Below are 18,957 nucleotides of genomic sequence, written 5' to 3' on the forward strand. Positions count from 1 at the left end.
ACACTGTTGTGAATTAGGCTGAGACCACTCAGTTTAGCCCTCATGGGGCTGCCCAGTTTCTTTATCCTGTCTCATAGCTCCCAGCTATGTGAGATACTCTGGTGCTGTGTCCGAGGCAGAAACTGTTCCCTTCCCCAGGCAGCCCTGCCCTCCTCCTGGGAGTCACCTTCTCCCTGTGCGAGTTTCCTGATGTCCTTGGCACGGATGGTGCCTGGTGAACAAGGTCGTCGGAATGCTGTGTGTGTAACTGCAGCTGCAGCAGCTGAGGCATGTCCTGGCCAGCCCAGCATCCCTGTGTGGTAGCAGGAGTTTAGTAATCTCCTGATGTGATGGGAGAGGCAGGACAGAAATGAGACATTCTGAGATCAGGCGATGTATCTCACAGAGCAGTGTTGCTGGGGGTGAGAAGAAATGTCCAATTTTGCATGTTTCCTCTGGAAGCTGCCCTCAGGGCATCCTCTCACCTCCAGCTGGTGGCTGCTTGATCATGTTGACTTCATTTCAAGGAAACAATTGGCAAATTTTGGAGAGTTTACCTGGCTTGGAGTGGCCTGGCCGGTCCCTGCTGGTAAGTCTCCATGAGGTGCCTCCTTGTTTTCTAACCTGCAGGGATCTTCATAGCTCAACATCTTGAAATTGCTGACTTGTAACGGGCTGCAGTTGCTGCTTGCCACTTAATTTATCAGCTCTGTAGGCCATGAAAAGTGACTTTTAGCTGATGAAGCTTTTTTTTTTCCTATGTCACTTTTATCTTTCTTCTCCCTCCTGTCCTTCAGTTCAGGATTCAAAAACTGCAGATGCTCTAAATTAAGCATGACTCACACTTTCTAGTTTATTTTGTGAATTATCCTGCATGTGATGCTGACGGGAAAATGTTGGGGATGATGGAAGTGGGAAGCAAGAGATGTTTTTTAAGACCCAAAAGGAAATGCACACATGCATGTGTGGTTCCTGGGTCATTTAAGTAGATGATGTCCCAGAGCAAGGCATATGGGCCACATGAACCAAGGGGGCCTTTGGGGCCTTCAGTGGATGTCAAAACAGTCTACTACTTCAGGCAGAAGTAGGGAGTGTATTTTGCTGTAAGCCAGTGGGCTTTGACCTCTTATAGAGACAGTACACATTCATACCACCTATTCCTCGATGTTACGTGCCTCTCTTTCACACACCTAAGCATCGCTAGCAGCATCTAAGGCTCCTGTGTTGTGGTTACCTCACTTTCTTTGAAGCAGTTTGGTGTTAGAAATGCTGAGCCAGGGAGCTGGAGAAAGCTAGTGAAGCAGATGACAGAATATGAAAACAAAAGGTCACTTAGTGATTTTTTTTCCAATTTGTTGTACTTAGAGACATTCTTATCTTGACAATAGAGGCCAGGTTTGCAACTGTGCTTGCAAGAGCCTCAGATGCACTGACGCTTAGAGAGACGTATTTTCAGGGTGAATTCCTCCCAGTGGAGAAGACGTGTACTTGAAGCTTGCAGAGAGGCTCTTTAGGATCCCCCTTTCATGTCACTGCATGAATTTTGCAGCCCACCACTGCTGCAAAGGCTGATACTTCCAGCTGTGCTTCTGCTCTCATCCTCCCCTGCTGGCACCTCTGCTGTCTGTGTCAGTGGCTGGGATTCCTGGGCTGGCATTTCTTTTATTGACAGCTGTGCCAGAAGTGCATATTCCTGGCCTGCTCCCTGCTGTGCCAAGGCAGATTGGCTTAATCAGACTATAGTAAACCTGTTGTTATGTTTCACACTTCACTGGACTTGCCAGTTGTAGCTGCTTGGATTGCACCCCTGCTGCTTGTTTGACTCTCAGCCAGAGCCCAGGAATGGGAAGTCAAGTTAACTCACAGCAGTGAATGGAACATTAATCTTACCTTTCACTTTTTAGGTATACACTTAGGAAATAAGAGATAGATTTCTTTTCCCTTAAAGATGAAACTTCTTGGAGAGGAGGAATTGTGAGTCTCTGAGTTGTCATTGAGCCATCCTATTTCTCAGCACAAACCCAGTGCACATAATGAGTGTGCTGGGGCCACACTGAGACTGGGCAGGGTTTGAAGACCAGCACTGACGAAGCTTTGTTTCAGACCATGCTTGGCTGGTCCACATCTCAAATTATGTCATCATTGCCTCATTGTTGGATACATATGTTCAAGGATGGAGGGTTGGTTTCTTTGGCCTTACTTGCAGCTACGATCATGCTTGACTCATCTGGGTGAATTTTTGAGGGAATGCTCTGTGCTTGCCATTACCCCAAACTTGGTAGGGAGTTGCAGGTGTCCCCATCTCTTGCCACCTGGCTAGCTGACAGTGTTTTGTTGTATTTGTAATGGGATGTTCTCATCTTCCTTTGAACGTTGTTCTCAAGCTGATGAGACTAGGGAATAATGTGCTCTGATGGGCTGGAGGCAGCCAGCCCAGGCAAGTTCCTGACAGTGACAAAAGGTCTTCTTGTGCTGTCTGCCCTGCCAGCAGCTTCAGCAGCACAAAGCAAGGGCTGTGTGCTTGAGCCATCCATTTGTGGGTCTGTAAGAGCAGCTTAATGGGAGTGCATATGCAGTCAGTTGGCTTCTTTAGCAGTGCATGCATGAATCCAAACGTGTGAACAAACCCTGGGCTTGCTGCTGCCCCACCAGTCTGCTCCATGCTGTGTCCTCTGTGAGATGGGGGAGACCATGGAAGCCCAGACACTTGGGAGCATCCAGCATCCATGTTGTTAATAACCATCCTGCTTCCTTCTCTCTATACTGGATCTTGATGGGATAATTATCACTGTTTTAAGACCAAGTTCTGGTATTCATGTCTAGGCTCTTCAACTTGGTAGCTCACCCTGGGTCATTGTCTCCACTTGCTTTTGTCCCTCTGTGCAGAGACAGGGTGAGTGGTGGTTTGGTGCAGCCTCAGGCCTAGGTGCTGCTTGGTTGTGTTAAGAGTGGTGCTGAATCTGAGCTAGGCTATTCTGGGTCCTGAGCTCGGAAGCACATGTGATGGTACCCTGTGCTGTACCTGCTTCCTGGCCCATGCAGTGTGCTCCAGGTGGCACACACCGGTCCTGAAGAGCCAAAAAAAACTCAGACATGGTCCCTGCTTTATGTCTCGGGCATCCAGCAGCTTTTGGCTGTGGCCTGTAGCAAGAGAGGACCAGAAGAATTTTTTTACTTTTGCTTGTTTAACTGTGGAGCCCCATGAGCTGCTTCAAACAGATCTCTGGAGGAGCAGCTAGAACAACACAGAAGTATATGCACTTGGCCTTTTGAGTCCATGCTTTCTTTAGAAAGTTTTTAGTGCCCTGTAAGTCCAAAAGGGTTAAGCAATCATTGCTATATTGTAGGACATAATCACTGGATATGAGACTTTTGAGGAGTTGGTACAAGACTGTCAAGAGCAGCAGTGTTCTACTACGGCCTTCCCACTTTTTTTGCCTGTATGCCAAGCATGTTTCTGTCAACATGTTATTTCACAAACAAATAGAGAAGTGTGTCTGGGTGTGGGTTGAATGGAGTAAAAAACCCCACAGTCCTCCTCTGCGCCTGTGTTTCTCTGGGGAGGATGTAGGAAAGGTCTGCCAGAACATCGGCAGTGAGCAACAGGGCAGGGTTCTTGAATACCATAGGGCACAGAGCAGTGTATGAGCCTGTGCGGAGAGCAGTTGGGAAGGGCAGATGCAATTCCATAAGCATTTCTTACAGTAGCAATTTTTATGCAAAAACAGTGCAGCTCTGAAAAGCTCCCCCTTGTTCCTGTGCTGCCTGCTTTGTCTTACTAGTACAGCTGTTCAGGCAGCTGTGGGGTGGACTTGTTCAGAGACCTATTGCAGTTAAAAATAACACTTCCCCCCCTTTTTTGTTTTTTTTTTAACTGCCAGGAGCAAGTGCTGCTTCTTGAATATGTGGTGGGAAAAGCTCAGCCCTAGATTTAGACAGACTGTGGCTTTGTACTGAGGTGTTTTTCCTTAGCTCTGAACTGATAGCAGGACTCAAACCTTCAAGTTGTTTGTCCCCTTCCAGGAGGCCAGATGATGCCTGTTGTAAGCAAAAGGTGCTTGTTCCACAATTGTACTAAGTAGCTGAAGTAGTATTAGGGACCACAGAAATAAAGTCTCTATAGGCAAGATCCCCTTGCCCTATCCCATAAAAATATGTGTTCATGACCACCCAGCACCCTTGGTATGTCACCTGTGAAAGTAGCATTGCTGCCTGCAACTCAGCTGTGGCTTTGCCAGATCTGTGGCTGAAGACAGCATTTGTTTGTTTATATACATATGCCCATTGGAAGTGTTTCAGTGCTATTTAGTGGTTTTTATCCTCTTTCCTTTTTTAAAAAGAGTTGCAATAAAAAAACCCCAAACAAACAAAACGTAACAAAACCTTAATTGCACCATCCAGAATTGTAATTGCTAAAAGTGACTCAGGTTGTCTTTGTCCTCATCTCCACCTTGCTGCTTCTCATTCTTCTTCTCTGAAGCACTGCTCTTGCTGTTTGGAGCTTTTGTCATCTCTAAAATACCCTTAAATGCAGAAAGACTCAACCAAAAATTCTGTTGAAAATGCTTTATTTTGTATCACATATCTGATCTCTTAGTGTACACAATTAGAAACTCTTCTAGGTATTTTGTGAAGATACCTGGGTGCAGAGGAACATCTCAGTGCTTCTTCAGCAGAGCATTTGCATCAGTTCAAGTAGAGGGAAGGCTTGTTGGACTGTGGCTTGGGAAGATACGGCTGCTGCCTTTTTTCCTTGTATTTTCCACCCTTTGCAGTGATGGAAATGTTTTATTTTCTCTGAACCCTTTTCATAAATGGATTCCTCATAAATTCTCCATGTAGTTTTGGTACATTCTGATGTGTTTGGGGTTATTTTCACATTCTCTTCTAGGCTGCCACTGTGTTCTGTTAAAGAGAAACTGTAGGCCTTCCTGGGGGTTTTTCCAATGGAGCACAGTGGCAGCATGCAGGACCTTGTAGTTCTTTGCTTTGTGCCTTTGTTCCAGATGGGACATACTTCCCTCTCAGGTCCTGTTGAGATGCTTAGCTTGTCACATTGAGGGAAACACAAGTGGCAGACCTCTCCAGTGTAAATTTTTCAGTGCATCTGCTTTAAACTCCCCTTGAAGCAGACAGGAGCCCTGTGTATGGCAGATGTGTGGAGCAGGGCCCCATCCTGCAGTCTGGGGGACACAGGGCATAGCTTTTTTTTTGTTCACTGAGAAGTTAACGTGCACCTACCACCGAAAGGCTGAACTAGGTGCTGTGTGTGTCCTTCTGTCCCAGTGTGTATGACTTGTGTTTTGTTGACCTGCTGCCTATCATAACAAGTTAAAAATAAGTACTGGTGTTTTTCTACAGTGTGGGTAGATCATTCCTTTGAAAGTTCAAATGTGAAAGTGATAGGCATTGGCAAAAATCTGCTGCTTTCAGCCTGATGCCAAAGGGAGGTCGTCACCTTCGCGTTCAACTTGTTTCTGGGTTGTTTTCAGCATCTTTTAAGAAGCTGTGCTTATCCCTGCTATTAATACTGTGGCTGATCCCTTATTTGGGTTCTAGGTACAAATCCAATATCTGTACTTAAAATAAAGATCAATGAAGCTTACAAAAGACAACTGTAAACTGATGCCTGACCTGATAGAAATGCCTTGTGGTGAGAAACTTGGAGGTCAGTCTGCTCCGCTCCAGACAGGTGACGGTGCGCATGTGCGTCTGTGCAGAGAAAATACTGTTCTCAGACTCTTAATATGGCAAAGAAAATAATAGTAAGCACAAACCCTTGTTCTTGGTTTAAGTTGAACATAGTCAGTGTGGGTGTCAGTATAAATCTGTGTGGAACACAGGGGTTTTTAATCCAGTGGCAATTCTGGTCTTCAACCAAAGAAGCAGAAATGGAGGGGAGAGTGGAGAAGGTTTTTTATGCAAACAGGGACGAAGAAGTAAATGCATGCAAAAATAGCCACAAGGAGAGGGAAAACAGGCCAAGTCCAGACCTTGGATGGTAGAAAGTATGTCAGGAATCTCTGGGTATGTATCCTCCACTGACACCCATAGCTTTTTTGATGCTTTCTTTTTTTGTTCCTGATGCTAATTCTTTTGGCTTTGTTCCTTATCTAGTGTGTCGAGACTTTGCTATTTTGGAAGATCATACCTTGGCCCACAGCTTACAGGAGCAGGAGAGTAAGTAACAGTGATCTTTGGAAAAAACTGAAACATTTTCCCCAACAGATACATCTTTGGTTTTGTTAAGAAAAATCCTCTTTTCTTTCATTTTTTGCTAAGAAAAACCTTCCTTGCTTTGATTTCATTTTTGTTCTTTGTAATGGAATACAGATTATTATTACTGTCTTCACTGTCCTGTAACACCACTCTGTTTTGTGTCCCAGCTTATGTTGTACCCTAGAGATACAACCTCCCGTTGTACCTAGAGAGTTGTATTTCATGCTTTAATTTTGTGCTCTCCTTTTAGATTTGAGTTTGTTTATGCTGTTCATGATAAACTGCATGTAGGAGTGCACTTGAAGTTTTGTTGCTGTGCATGTTTTTTAGAAATGACTAGCAATTTTGGAAGCTTCAAGTTTTATAGACTGACCTGAAATGCAACCAGAAGAGGTCTATTTATGTACTTATTTTACAATTGCTAGTGTTTGCCTTTTGAAAGGAGACTTCCTTTTAAGATGCTTTGAGGTAGAGCACTTGTACACTACAAGGGTTTAAAAAGGAGGAAAAAAAGTACATCCAGGAACTTAGAAGTGACTGGTGATTTTTATATATTTTCTTTTTTTAACATGCTTATCCGTTACTTTGGGTATGTTTGCATTGCAGCTTCTGGTGTGGTAGCCTCTCTAATCTGCCTTGCTGGGTGCCAAGACCATTGGTATCTACCATTGCTAGGTGCTAATACCATTCCAGCTACTCTGCCAAGTGTGTAGCTTGCACTGAAGTTCTGCCCTTGCTGCTGGAACCTGAGAACACTGAATTAAAGATGGCTCTCTCAGCTGCTGCTCACATTGCATCTTTTCTTGCAGGCAGTATCCATGTATGGTAAAGGATTCACTATAGTAGTCGGTTGCTCTGTTACTAAATATAAAGGTAATGAGATTCTGGAAACAATTTTGTTGAGAATAAGAAGAGTTTCCTCCTCCAGAGGTTCTTCAGAGCAAATTACCAAAGTATCCATCAGAAGTGGTTTAGGTTCAGCTCATCCTCACTGTCCTCTGGTGGTCCCTTCCAGCCATAATTTAATAATCTAGGATAATTTTCCATGGACAGAAAATGAGATTCAGAGCCTAAAAAGCATTCCCTCTAAACCCGGATGTACTGAAATTATGCAGATCTTGTTTTGGTAACACACATATACAGCCCCCTCAGTGCTAAAATGAGGCAATCTCAAGCTGCTAGCGTAGTTTCAGTTCAGGACTTCCCCACCTTTAGACATCATGTTTTCCTGCCAAGAACTGTCTTCCCTTTTGGCCTGGCATCTTCGTCCCACTTGCTTTGTCTTATTCACCCCATAAAGTTCTGGAGGCTGATTTGGGGGTTCTTGTCTGTGTTTATTTCCAGTTGAGCATCACTTGGCAACAAATGTTCAACGTAATCGTCTCGTGCAACATGACTTGCAGGTGGCCAAGCAACTGCAAAAAGAAGAGGATCTGAAAGCACGTGCTCAAATCCAAAAACACCAAAAAGACTTGTGAGTTTGGGATGGAGCTGCTGAAATGCTAGTCCTGTTTCGTCAGTCAGAGCACTGAAGTCAGCTGCTCTGAGTTGAGTTGATTGGCAATATGTGGGGTACAGGCTCATCAGCCTTTGTTTCCTTTTTCCTTTGGCTATCTGTTGCTGTAAAAGTATTAATATTACTAGGCTCTGGCACGCAGTACTGAGAACAGGGTTGGTAGTAAGTGGTCCTGGGGCCAATCCTGGCTTAGTTTCTGTTGCCTGACCATGGGAAGGAGCCTTCCTGTTCTGTTCCCTGTGGGCAAATGGGGTAACTTGGCCACTTGCATCTACCTTGTCTCTGGCTAAAGTGTGAGAAAGAAGAAATCACACCACAGAAATACAGTGTGACAGTGAATTCTCTGTCTTGTGGAAATTGCACATATTGGTATGTTTGCATTATGCCTCATGAGTGCTTTTGAGGGGCTCATGCTTGCACTTGCAGATATTCCAGTGTGAAGTGACCTGGGAAGACAGGCTTCTGCCCCAGGGTGGAGATGGGGGTTGGGGTCCATCCTTCTCCTACAGTTTCTGACTTGTGCAGCAGCTGTGGGAGGATGTTTAATGAGTGATTCAGTTTGCTCTGTAGGTTTGCTCAGGCTCCACACACCAGATCTGAACCTGTGGCCTGAGACTTTGCTTTGTGTGTGCCGTAGTTCTTAAGCTGTGGAGGTGGTATATAAATGAAACAATGACAGTGCAGGGTGAAACAAGCTGTATTTTCCAAGGCAGAGTGGATGTTGGTGCTTTTCTAATTTTTTGTTTGTTTGTTTTGGCTTTTGGTTTGGTTTTTTTTTTGTGTGGTTCTTTTTGTGTGTGTGTGAGTGTTTGGTGCGTTTTGCTTCCCCCCAACTTAGGCTCTTGCAATGCAAGAGACAAGTAGATTGTGTGACAGGGTTCAGTCAGATCCCAGTGATGAGAGATGGGAAGATGGGGTTCCCTGCAAATCCAGGGTCTGCATGGGAGGATGCATCTCCCAAGCGGGTGTGTGTGCTGCCTTCTGGCTTGTGTCGTGCTCTGTGATGCCACCCACCAGCTACAGTTGGGTGGCTCATCTGGCAGGGACAGCGATGAAATAGAAAAGCTCTGTATTGCAGATGTGTGAGATACAGGACTGGCTTCAAAGGAGCTGTTCATAAAAGATCTGAAGCTGGGGCGTGATGAATCAGCCAGTGTTTTAAATGATCCCAGCATGCTGGGGCAGCACTGGGTAGATACATGTGTGTATCTGAGGTCTGTGTTTTCTTTCAATAATTTTGTCTTCATTACCAATTAGAGATGTGAGCATGTAAGTGACAATATAAAAATTAATTTTGTATGGCAGAAATGATTCCTTTGTGTTACTTGCTTGGGAACTGCAAACAATTTTCTTTTTGTAGGACTCTGAAGTGCTGTTTATGAACTTTGTGGGCCAAGTTACAGGCAGAACTGCTGATGAAAAATGTTGTGTCAGCAGGAGTTCTGCTCCTGAAAGCTTGAGCTCTTCTGCAAGGATAGTAAAAAAAGTTGGAGGCATCCTTTTGTAATTGGATCTTTTTCTTCCTTAATTCTTTGTACGTTCCCACTGTCTTCTTTTGCAAGATCAGCTTGTTCTGGCAACAAAATGATTTCTGCTGTTGTTGCTTTCCGTATCATCTAGGACAGTTTGACATTGCAAGGTGATCATAGGAGTAAATGGGCAGAACTGAGTGGCCTTTAGAAACAGGGAACATAAAAAAAGCTCTTCAAATTTATGGGCTTTCTTTTGTCTTTCAAATCCTAGATTCTCTCAGAAAGACTTTGTGAAGATAAATGACAGAATAGAAATAACTTTTTAAGAATTCAGGGAAGCATCAAACCTTTTTTTCATGCTTCTTTAGAAGCATCTCTCGCATCTAGATGAGCAGTCTGCATGCTGCCAAGCATAGTAGCAAGGTTGCTAAAATGACTGTTGGAAATACCGTGAAAATATGCTCCTTCCTTGTTTCGCTTCCAGTGCTGTGATGGTTCTATTACACTAACATGAGCAGTTCCTTTAAACACTTCCCTTAAATCTTTTAATTTTTGTTTTAACTCCTCATCTGGCAACTGTTAGTTCCTGCAGCCAATGTGAATGGCTTCTAATCACACTGACTTTTTCCCTCTTTTTACTAAACTGATGTAGAGGTTCCCTGACACTTTTAATACTCCTGGCTGCCCAGGAAAAATGGGCATGTACATAGTAGTGGTGTTCAGGGATGATCATGTTTATGTTGCTCTGGCCAATTTCTGGGGACTGATGGGCACTTGAGCTCACACTAAAGAAACTGAAGGACAAAAAGAGCTGTCAAAATTCTTTAATTTATTTTCTTATGCTCAGTGAAGTTGAACCACTCTCTTATGTTGATTAACTGATCAAGTCTCAGTATTTACCACTGAGCAGTAAAACTCAGAATATGATCCCCTGTTGCTGTTCAGTGGTTCTTAGAGATTGATATGTTGTATTCCAAGATGTGTGTCATCAGGAACAAGGAAATGCTTCTGCTTTTGCATTACTTGTAGTATTCTTTGTTGTAAATGATGAAGCAATGACCTTGTTGCCTTGGCTCTGAAAGATAATTAGCTCTTTTTTGTCTCCTGTTTGTCTGCAACAAGATGTATTCTAAGCATTTAGCAAGTCAGCTGGAGCTGATGAACTTGGCACCTTAGCTCAGTTCACAGGTGTTGGGGGAGCTGGAGCTGTGCAATGCCTTGATATGTCTGACCTTTCTAACTGATTTTTTACCTGGATTCATGTCCCCTGAGACTGGCTTCATAAAGGATTTGCTGTCTTGGGCCCACTGACAGCCTGCTCCTCAGGATTTGCATATTCAGCTATTGTTTTGCTGGAGACTGGTTCCCTGCTGGTGGCAGGTTCGCCAGGGTCCCTTTTTGTATGGCGGGTTCAAGAACTAGAGTTGCTGCTGCATGAGCCTGTGTGCCTTTGAACAGGCCTTTCTTTTGAGTCAAGTGAAATGCATAGAGGAACACACAAAAAATGCCAGGTTTTATTACCTAGGTAAGAGAATCTGATGTCTGAAGATATTGACTTATTGATAATTCCAGCCCTACAAACACTGAAATTCCTGAGTGCCTTTCAGGGTGTCTCCAGATGTGGATTAGTTTATGGATATGTGTAATTGTCTGTGAGTGTGGTGGTGTGGGAAATGGAAGGAGATGTTCTAACACTTACTTGGGTTTCATATGTGCTTGGGGAAGGGTATATAAAAAACATGCAGTACCTAGTTTCACGTCTGCTTCCAAGGAGCAGTTGACAGAAATAAAGAAGCTTCTTTTCCTTCCTGCTGCATGTTCCTTGTTGTTACCTATGACAGATTAGTTGTCTCTTAGTGGCACTTGTTCTGTAAACCCTCTTCTTGTTGCAGTGTCCTTCTTCACCACTGTAAGCTACTCTTCTGCTTCTCTTGCTCCACTTTCTGTAAAAGAAGGCTTCATGCTGTCACTGGCTGCTTCAGCCATACTACTTTCTCTGTTTTGCTACTGAAAGGGCTTGTCTGCGCTTACTGTTTTCCTACACATGTGTCCTAGACTCTCTTCCATTCCTTTTCCTCCAGGTTCACTAGGTCATTTATGCAGTGATCCTTGCTCAAGCTTAGAACTACTTGCTTCAGTCCACACAGCACAACTTTGACATAGCTGCACCTGCTTCTCTTGAAATATTTGTTTGACTTCCATAGTGCGCTCTTTGTAGTCCTCCCATCACCTGTCTGATCATCATCAGTGTGTGCTTGAAAAGACAGGATACTAATAATGCAAGCTCTAACTGTTGCTGTTCCTGTTCTCCACCTCCTTCTATGCCTTCCCTTGCAGTAGCCTTAATTGCAGTGATAGCTTAGACTGATTTTTCTGACCTTTTTAGAGTTAGTCTTTGGCTCAGTTTCAACAGTGATGAAAAAGATAGTTCTTAATCTTTCTTCTCAAATCCCTCAGCCCTTTTCTGGGACCCCTGGCCAGCCTGTTCACTGGGCATCAGAGTGCACAGTTGAGTGTGACATAATTCTTGCAGATGCTTTCTGTATGACATCCCTGAAATATGGTCTTCCCAGTCTATCTGCACAGATGAAACTTTCATTTCACATCTCAATTACTCCAGGATCTCTCTGTACCCAGTTAATACAATCTTGTGTTCCCATATCCACCCTGGCACTGCAACAATGGCTCTCTGATGCCTCATTTTGACGCATGTTGCTCTCTTGCCTCTTGGCACTGGTTCTGCTTTTGTGTCTCATCCCACTACAGCAGCATTTCTCATTCATTACTGAACAGCCACCTCCAGCCTTTGCTTGGCCTATGTTCTGCATTTTACTGTCAGCATTTCTGCACTTTCTCCCTCTTGGCTTTCAAGTGAAGACCACTTCTTAGAAATGCCTGTATTAACCTAAACCCTTCCTTTGGCACCACATGCATGAGAACTCTTCAGCAGAATTAGACTGTTTGCAGACTCCTTGCTCTGCCTTGGCCTATCCTGTGGTACCTACTTCCTTTCTTAGGAAACTGGCTATGAATCTGTTTTCTCTTGCTTTATACTCTGTTTGTGAATGTTTTGAGACCTATTTTCTAAATTTGGCCAGCAGTAAGTACAGGGAGTTCTGGTCCCTGGTGAGGATTCATAGGCTGTGTGCTAACACTAGGTAATAATTCTTCTGTATAAATTAGATGGGTTCTTTAGCTCCTTTATCCCTTTTTCCAGGCTGTTGATGCCTGTGATTTTAGCTGCCTATAATCCTTGTCTCCTTGCCTCCTAGAGAGCGACAGGACTGCGAGATTGCTCAGGAAATCCAAGTGAAGCTTGTGTTTGAAGCGGAGCAGCGCCGCAGGCAAGAGGAAAAAGATGAGGTAACCTTTAAAGCTGCAGGGATGGCAGGGCTATTTGTAGCAGCCCTTTCAGTGCAGGTATTTCTTGGTCATTAGCCACAGGAGCTGGCTTGTGTGGTGTCAGGCTGGTCTTCACAGATGTCTGCATGCACAGAGATTTTGGGGAGTCCTGTTACAGGAATAAGATACAGTCAATCCTCGCACTCAAGGGTCACAAGAGTTGTTGATGCCAGTGGCCTTGCTAGAGAAGAGGGCAAGTAATACATAAGAAGACAGGTACTACTTTTTGGGGAATCGTAGGTCATGATTTGTTTGGTACAAAGACTTCGGCAGCACTGTCAGCCCAGCCGTCCATCTCTGGCTTCTCCATCACCCTACCTCATCTTTACATTAGTCTTTCACAGTCTGAACCCCTGTTGCAGTTTCTTAATAGCAGATTGCTTTTGTGATTTCAGAATCACAAAACAACACCACTGCTGTTGCTTGAGAGCAGGCAGGATGGTTTGTCTGTGGATTTGGCTTGATCACCTTATTGTGTCAGCCTGTCAAATTTGGTATGCAAGAAAGCCACGTGGTGGAGGAACACCCATGTGAGCTTGGAGCGTGGCCCCATTTTTATTACAGATAGTTTTCTGAGAAGTCTGAGTAGTCTTAAGATGCTCAAGAGGCATCTGGTGGAATTTTCTGTATAGCACTGAGCTTGGACACAATAGTGTCTTTCCTGGAAAACCCTGAAATAAAAATCTGTCCTTACCTGACAGATGCATCAGTTTGCTTGTGCAAAACCTCATTTTTTTCTTATTCCATTATATCCAACCAGGTACTGAAAGGTTGCCCAAGCAGATGTGGAAGGGTTTCCAGGAGAAGCTTGTGGTAATGGGAGTGGAAGGAACACTCTGGCTTAAGGATTTGTGCTATAAGTGTGACAACTTGTCTTATTTTTATCAGGAAGACAATTGGAGTACAATACTACTCATGTTGGCTATGGGAATTGCATCTTTCCTTCCTGCTTTACACATAAAGCTGCTGGCATGTCAACAGTCTGACAACAGGTCCCTGCAATTTGTCACACATGAGAGTGCAGTAGCTGCCCAGCGTATACAATAGCTTTTTAGTACCAGTAGTTGCTAGTAGTGTTATGCCAATGCTGTGGTTGAGGCAGACCCAGTCTGGTCTGCAGGGTTTTTAAATGAAGTGCTAAGCCTACCTGCTTGTAAGTCCAGTTTGTAAGAAGTGGTTTGTGTGGATTTACAAGTCCTGAGCTGTCTCAGTCCTGGAGATAATGTGCTTAAGCCCATATATTTATAGACTACTGTACTTGCTAGAAGACATTAACCTTGTCAGGGGAAGAAAACTGGGGGAGAGGTTGGCTTTCTTTCCTTTTCTTTATTGGTAAAGAACCTCTACAGGTTCTGCACAAAAGTTGTCACTGAGCAGATCTGATCTGAATCCTGAAATAATAGTTTGTACTTGAACACCAATTCAATGTCTTGTGCTTCTTTGCTCTGGAGAGTGTTGATACTCTTAAGTTTGCATTTCGGTGATGCCATTCCTGCCTGCAGTGTGCACTTTACATGCATGGCTCTGAAAAGGTCCTGAGGATTAGGGAAGCTTAAAGAAATAGAATCCAAAGGACTAGCATGCACTCCTGCTGCTATCTTCCAGCTTCTCTTCCTCGCTTCAGACTAGCCCTATGGACTCAGCAAGTTTCTGGACCCTAAATGTGCAACAGTAGGGAGCTATTTGCTGTTGATGGACCTTGTTGATCTATTAGTCATCTCAAAGGAAAACCAGTTGGGAAAACGGAGTGCTGTTCTCTTTAATGGCACGTCTACCCAAACCATGATAGAAGATAAACATCTGCAGTCTTTGCAGAAGTCCTGCCTTGTGCCTAGGCTATTCCTCCTAATGTCCCTTTCGATTTTCTTTTCCTTCAGCCTCTGTCTGTCAAGCTGATTCATTTCCCTGCCTGGCATCTTACAGTCCCTGTAAATTACAGCCAGTTTGAAGCAAGTTCATGAGTTGCTCTGGGATCTTCTTCCAGTCAGAAATGGCTTCAGCTGTAGACATTCTTTGCCTCTGATTTCCTGGTGTAGTCCAGGGTGAGGTCCAGTGCACTTGTGTGAGCAGGTGTGTGCTTGCTTGACTTTGAAATCCTTGCTGAAGGCCTGAGGTTCCACGCACAATTCCTTCTGCCATGCTTTGGCCATTAGAGCTTTGCAGGCTTGTGTGCAAGTGGAACAGGAACCTGCAAGTCTGCCACAGTGCTGGAAGCTCAGTTGGTGGACCTGGGTGAGCCTGGATACTACTTGCTGAGATGGTCCCTTGTTTCAACTGCTAAGTTGAAACCTCATCCAGCCCAGGGACTGAATTTCAGAGTAGCCCTGTTTAATTTTCCAGACAGGATTTTTATAATTGAGTTAAGAATTTGAATAGAAGTATCTGGAGACATTTTTTAGGGGGAAAGGTGATGTCTGTTTCCTTTTGTCTCTGCAGGACATTGCCCGTCTTCTACAACAGAAAGAACTGCAAGAAGAAAAAAAGCGGAAGAAGCACTACACAGAATCCCAGGGACACACAGGCTATGAAGATAGCTATTATGCAGAAAATGGAGGTATGTTTCTGTTAGATAAGAGAATCAAGATCATGGCAGTATAGGTGAACCTGGTGATCTGGCAACTTTGTTTAGGAGACTTCCCTTATCCTACAGTTCTGCATTCAGCACTGTAACATTGCATCAGTTTTCAAGGTCAAGATCAGACTTTTATACAACCATCAAGAAATATTAAGAAAAAGCCCCAGAAAATAAAATAAAAAAACCCAAACCATAGAAGACAAATTTGTAATTTTCTATGTCCTAGAAGATGGTCTAAAGCACAGGGTTAGGGTGTGTATGTGCAAGCACACACACACGTACATGTTTTAAAATGGCTTGTAGAAAGAGACAGTAGATGATAAACTAGTTACTTATGTGTAACCCCACAAGCATTACAAGTGGGACCCCACTTGTATAACCCCCACAAGCAGGGGAAAAATGCAGACACAATTCCGTGCCTGCATTTGAAGAGTAACAGTTTCATGTGATCATCTGTGATGCTGGCACAACTGCATAAATGAATAAATGCTCGTTCATGGATCAGCCTTTCAAAACTCCGTGCAGGTATGTATCCAAGCTTTAAAATTAGCACAACTGCTTGGAATGACTTACTGAATAACAAGGTCATCTCCACAGAATGTCTTTGCTGTGATTATCATCTGGGACTGATCATTGCGGAAAAAATATGACCCACAGTGCTGTGTTGCTTTCTCTTGGCCAGCTTTTATGATTGAATACAGACCTTCTTTAAACTGGGAGGAGAGAATCAGGGTATGTTTAATTATGGAGCAATCTGGGGATGGCTATGCTGTGCACTGGTGGTGGTTCTTGTGTTCTTTCTTAAAAAAAGTGGTGGGGAAAAGATGGGCTGCTTTTGATTAACAGATTGTGAAGATGAAGATCAATCCTCTTATTTCTTATTTTAACATCAACACCATTGGTGTCTCATTTTTACATCATTGCTGCTGATGATTTTAAATTACTTTTATTTGAACTTACACAAAATATTTTCATTTCAATTGGGAAGAAGTTCAAGGATGGCCAAGAAAACACAAAGCACAAGCACAAATCAGTAACCAAGTGGAAACTTCATGACTGCATGTCCTGCTATGTGTACAGAGCTGGGAAAGATTTTGATCCGGGGGTCTTACGGCAAACCCACACTCCAGCTTTTCAGAATTAAATGGTTCAAGTCCCTGAAAAAAATACAATATAGATAGTAGCGTTGCCATGTGGAGATGGTAGGACAGGATACATTCTTGTAACAGAAATCAGTTGACAAAAGCCTGTCTCTTTGAATTGAGACTGTGATGTGGATTTGGATAGCAGGATATCTTGTGGGTCTGATTTTTTTCTTCCTGCAGTAATCTGTAGTCTTGGAGGTGAGGTGGAAGTTGTTTTGCCTGTCCATTCAATAGTAGTGCTGCTCTTGATCCATGCCTTAAAAACAAGAAAGGACTATAGTGGATTTTGGTGCTTAGATCCTGTTGATCTGGAACCTCTTAAATACCTGAGCAGCATTTGATTTGGCTTCAGCATCCTTGGTTTTTATTGTCCTCATTACTTGTGAACTTCAACAAAAAGAAAGCCTTTTTGTTTGGGTTTTAGTCTGTCTTGAGACTGAATAAAAATCTCTCCATCCAGGAAGTATGTGGATTAGGGCTAGTGCTCCAGAACAATGTCAGCTCTTAAAAACTGTAAAAATAAACATGAAAAAAGGCGGAGTTCCTCCCTTCCAGAGTGTCTATGCCATGAAAAACATTTCTGTATTTGCTCAGTCACTTGCTGTCTGAAAGAGTAACACTAGGACCTAAAGAGTGTTTACACAGCCCCTGTGGAAGGTGCAGTAGAAACTGGTGCCTGCAGTTAATCTCCCTGAGATACCCCAAAAACAAATCTGCCTGGGCTCTCTGGCATAGTTGTGTTACCTGTAGCAATCCTTTCCAGTGTAGCTGTGCTTTGCTCTTTCATGATCTCTCTCTGCTGCTGTATTTATTGAGCTTTCCTTAATAACAAAATTAAATTCTTAGACTCTAGTTAATATTGTTCCAAATCTGACTCTTGCTTTCAGGCTCTCGTCTCTGTTGTTCAGTAAGTCACGTAGATTATTTTACTGGATATTTTGCTGTAAATCATGTGAATGATCTAAAACTGAACAGGAAGAACAACCAGTTAAGAGTAACCACAGCAGTTCATGTTACAGTTCCTAGATTTTTAAAAATGCACCTGCTCTGGATAAAAGTCACACAGATTTGTTTTCAAGGTGGATTTTCTGGAGGCTTTATTTTCACTGGCTTTGGAAGATTTTTCTGAATAGAATTACTTGAAGGGAGCATTCAGATTTGGTGGAGTGGTGGTGTTTGTTTTAGTTTGCAGGGGTTTTTTGTTGTTGTTCTCACCCCGAAATCTAAATGATTGGAGGAAGGCAGAGCTATTTCTTCAAACAGAATGAAGCTTATGTGCCGTGAAATCTATTATAAATATTTTCATATACTATAAAAAAAACACCTTTTCTCATTGAGAAGGAAAGTCTTCTGCTGCTGTTCTTTGGGTTTGGTGGTTTTGTGGGTTGTGGGGTTTTTTTATTTGTTTATTTTTTGGGGGTTTGTTTGGGGTTTTTTTGGTGCTGTGTTTTGGGTTTTTTTTTTGCATAGTTCTGTTTCAAATCAGCCCCTGCTTCAAGGTATTTTTTTCTTCAGAAATACACTTTCATTCCAAAAAGCTGCTGTAGAGAAATAATAATTCACTCAGTGCAATGATTTTTCTTAGCAAATAAGTTGATTGGAAAATAAATCAAACAGGCAGACAGCTGCATCTACATAGCTGTGTCGGGTTTATTACTGAAACTAAAAGCAAAGGAAATTTCCACCTGCTTTCTGGAAAGCACGGACGAAAAATGCCCCACCAAGCTGCTGAGTAAGCGGCTTTTCCAGCTATGTTGCTGAAGTCGGGAGCCTGGGTTTTGGGATGTCTTCTGCTGCCCTTAAATTTCAGTAACCCTCTCTGCAGTCAGAGCCTAAACTTCTATTTAGACAATGAATATGTGCAGGTACTGAAATCTGTGGATCCACAAGAGATACTTGGCAGTCTGTTGTGTCACACACACACACGCATATATCTGCCCATCCGCTTACCTGCATCTTGTACCCTTCTTGCAAGACTTTCTCTAGCAGTTTCAGTATCCTGCAGCAGTGCCATGCCTCCAGATGAGCTTTTCTGCTGGCAATTTTTCAGCCCCAGGGACATCACTGGAAGTCCTTCATCTCCATATTGGCTTGTCCTTGTCTTGGGATGTGCTTGGACACTCTTTCGGGCTGGACCTGTACGTTCGGCTCCAACTCTGTTGCCTCCTGTGCTGCTTTGCTGATGGTCAGGCTGCAATTTCACTTTGTCCCCCATTATATCTTGGAAGAATTATATCACTGTTATTCTTCTTTCTGACCCCATCATGCTTTGCATGTATTTCCAGCTTCTTGCATCAAGCTCCTTCATCTGCATGCTACGAGTCTGGCCTTGCTGAACCACTATTAACCCTTGCACCACTAACCTGGTCGTTGTTTGTCCCCCCATTGCTCAGAGCACCCCAGGGGTGATCCCAGAGAGCAGTTTTCTGAGCCTCGCAGGGTATGCAGTGGTGACAGGCACATGCGCTTGCAGAGAGAGCACCGAGAGGCACCCTTGCCTTTGTCCAGCAGTGTGGCCAGACACAGGCATTCCACCTCGGAGGATCATCAGAGGTCTGCTCAACTGAATGAAGCCCACAGTGGCCATTGGCAGGAGTGGAAATCAGCCAGCCAAGGCAGATCCAGGAGACATCCCAGCCCTGACCTGGA

The 18,957-nt window shown here is 43.6% G+C and overlaps 1 protein-coding gene across 1 annotated transcript in view; it reads left to right on the forward strand.

Annotated features, from left to right (window-relative positions):
* CCDC50 (coiled-coil domain containing 50) overlaps positions 1 to 18,957 on the forward strand; it is a 42,896-nt gene that overhangs the window by 11,042 nt on the left and 12,897 nt on the right. Inside the window, exons 2-5 of the mRNA XM_005146549.3 lie at positions 6,097 to 6,159; positions 7,543 to 7,672; positions 12,459 to 12,549; positions 15,025 to 15,142. Coding sequence (XP_005146606.3) covers positions 6,097 to 6,159; positions 7,543 to 7,672; positions 12,459 to 12,549; positions 15,025 to 15,142 — 402 coding nt within the window. The remainder of the gene's footprint in view (positions 1 to 6,096; positions 6,160 to 7,542; positions 7,673 to 12,458; positions 12,550 to 15,024; positions 15,143 to 18,957) is intronic.

This window comes from Melopsittacus undulatus, chromosome 6, assembly GCF_012275295.1.
Source record: "Melopsittacus undulatus isolate bMelUnd1 chromosome 6, bMelUnd1.mat.Z, whole genome shotgun sequence".
In the NCBI taxonomy this organism is placed as follows: Eukaryota; Metazoa; Chordata; class Aves; order Psittaciformes; family Psittaculidae; genus Melopsittacus; species Melopsittacus undulatus.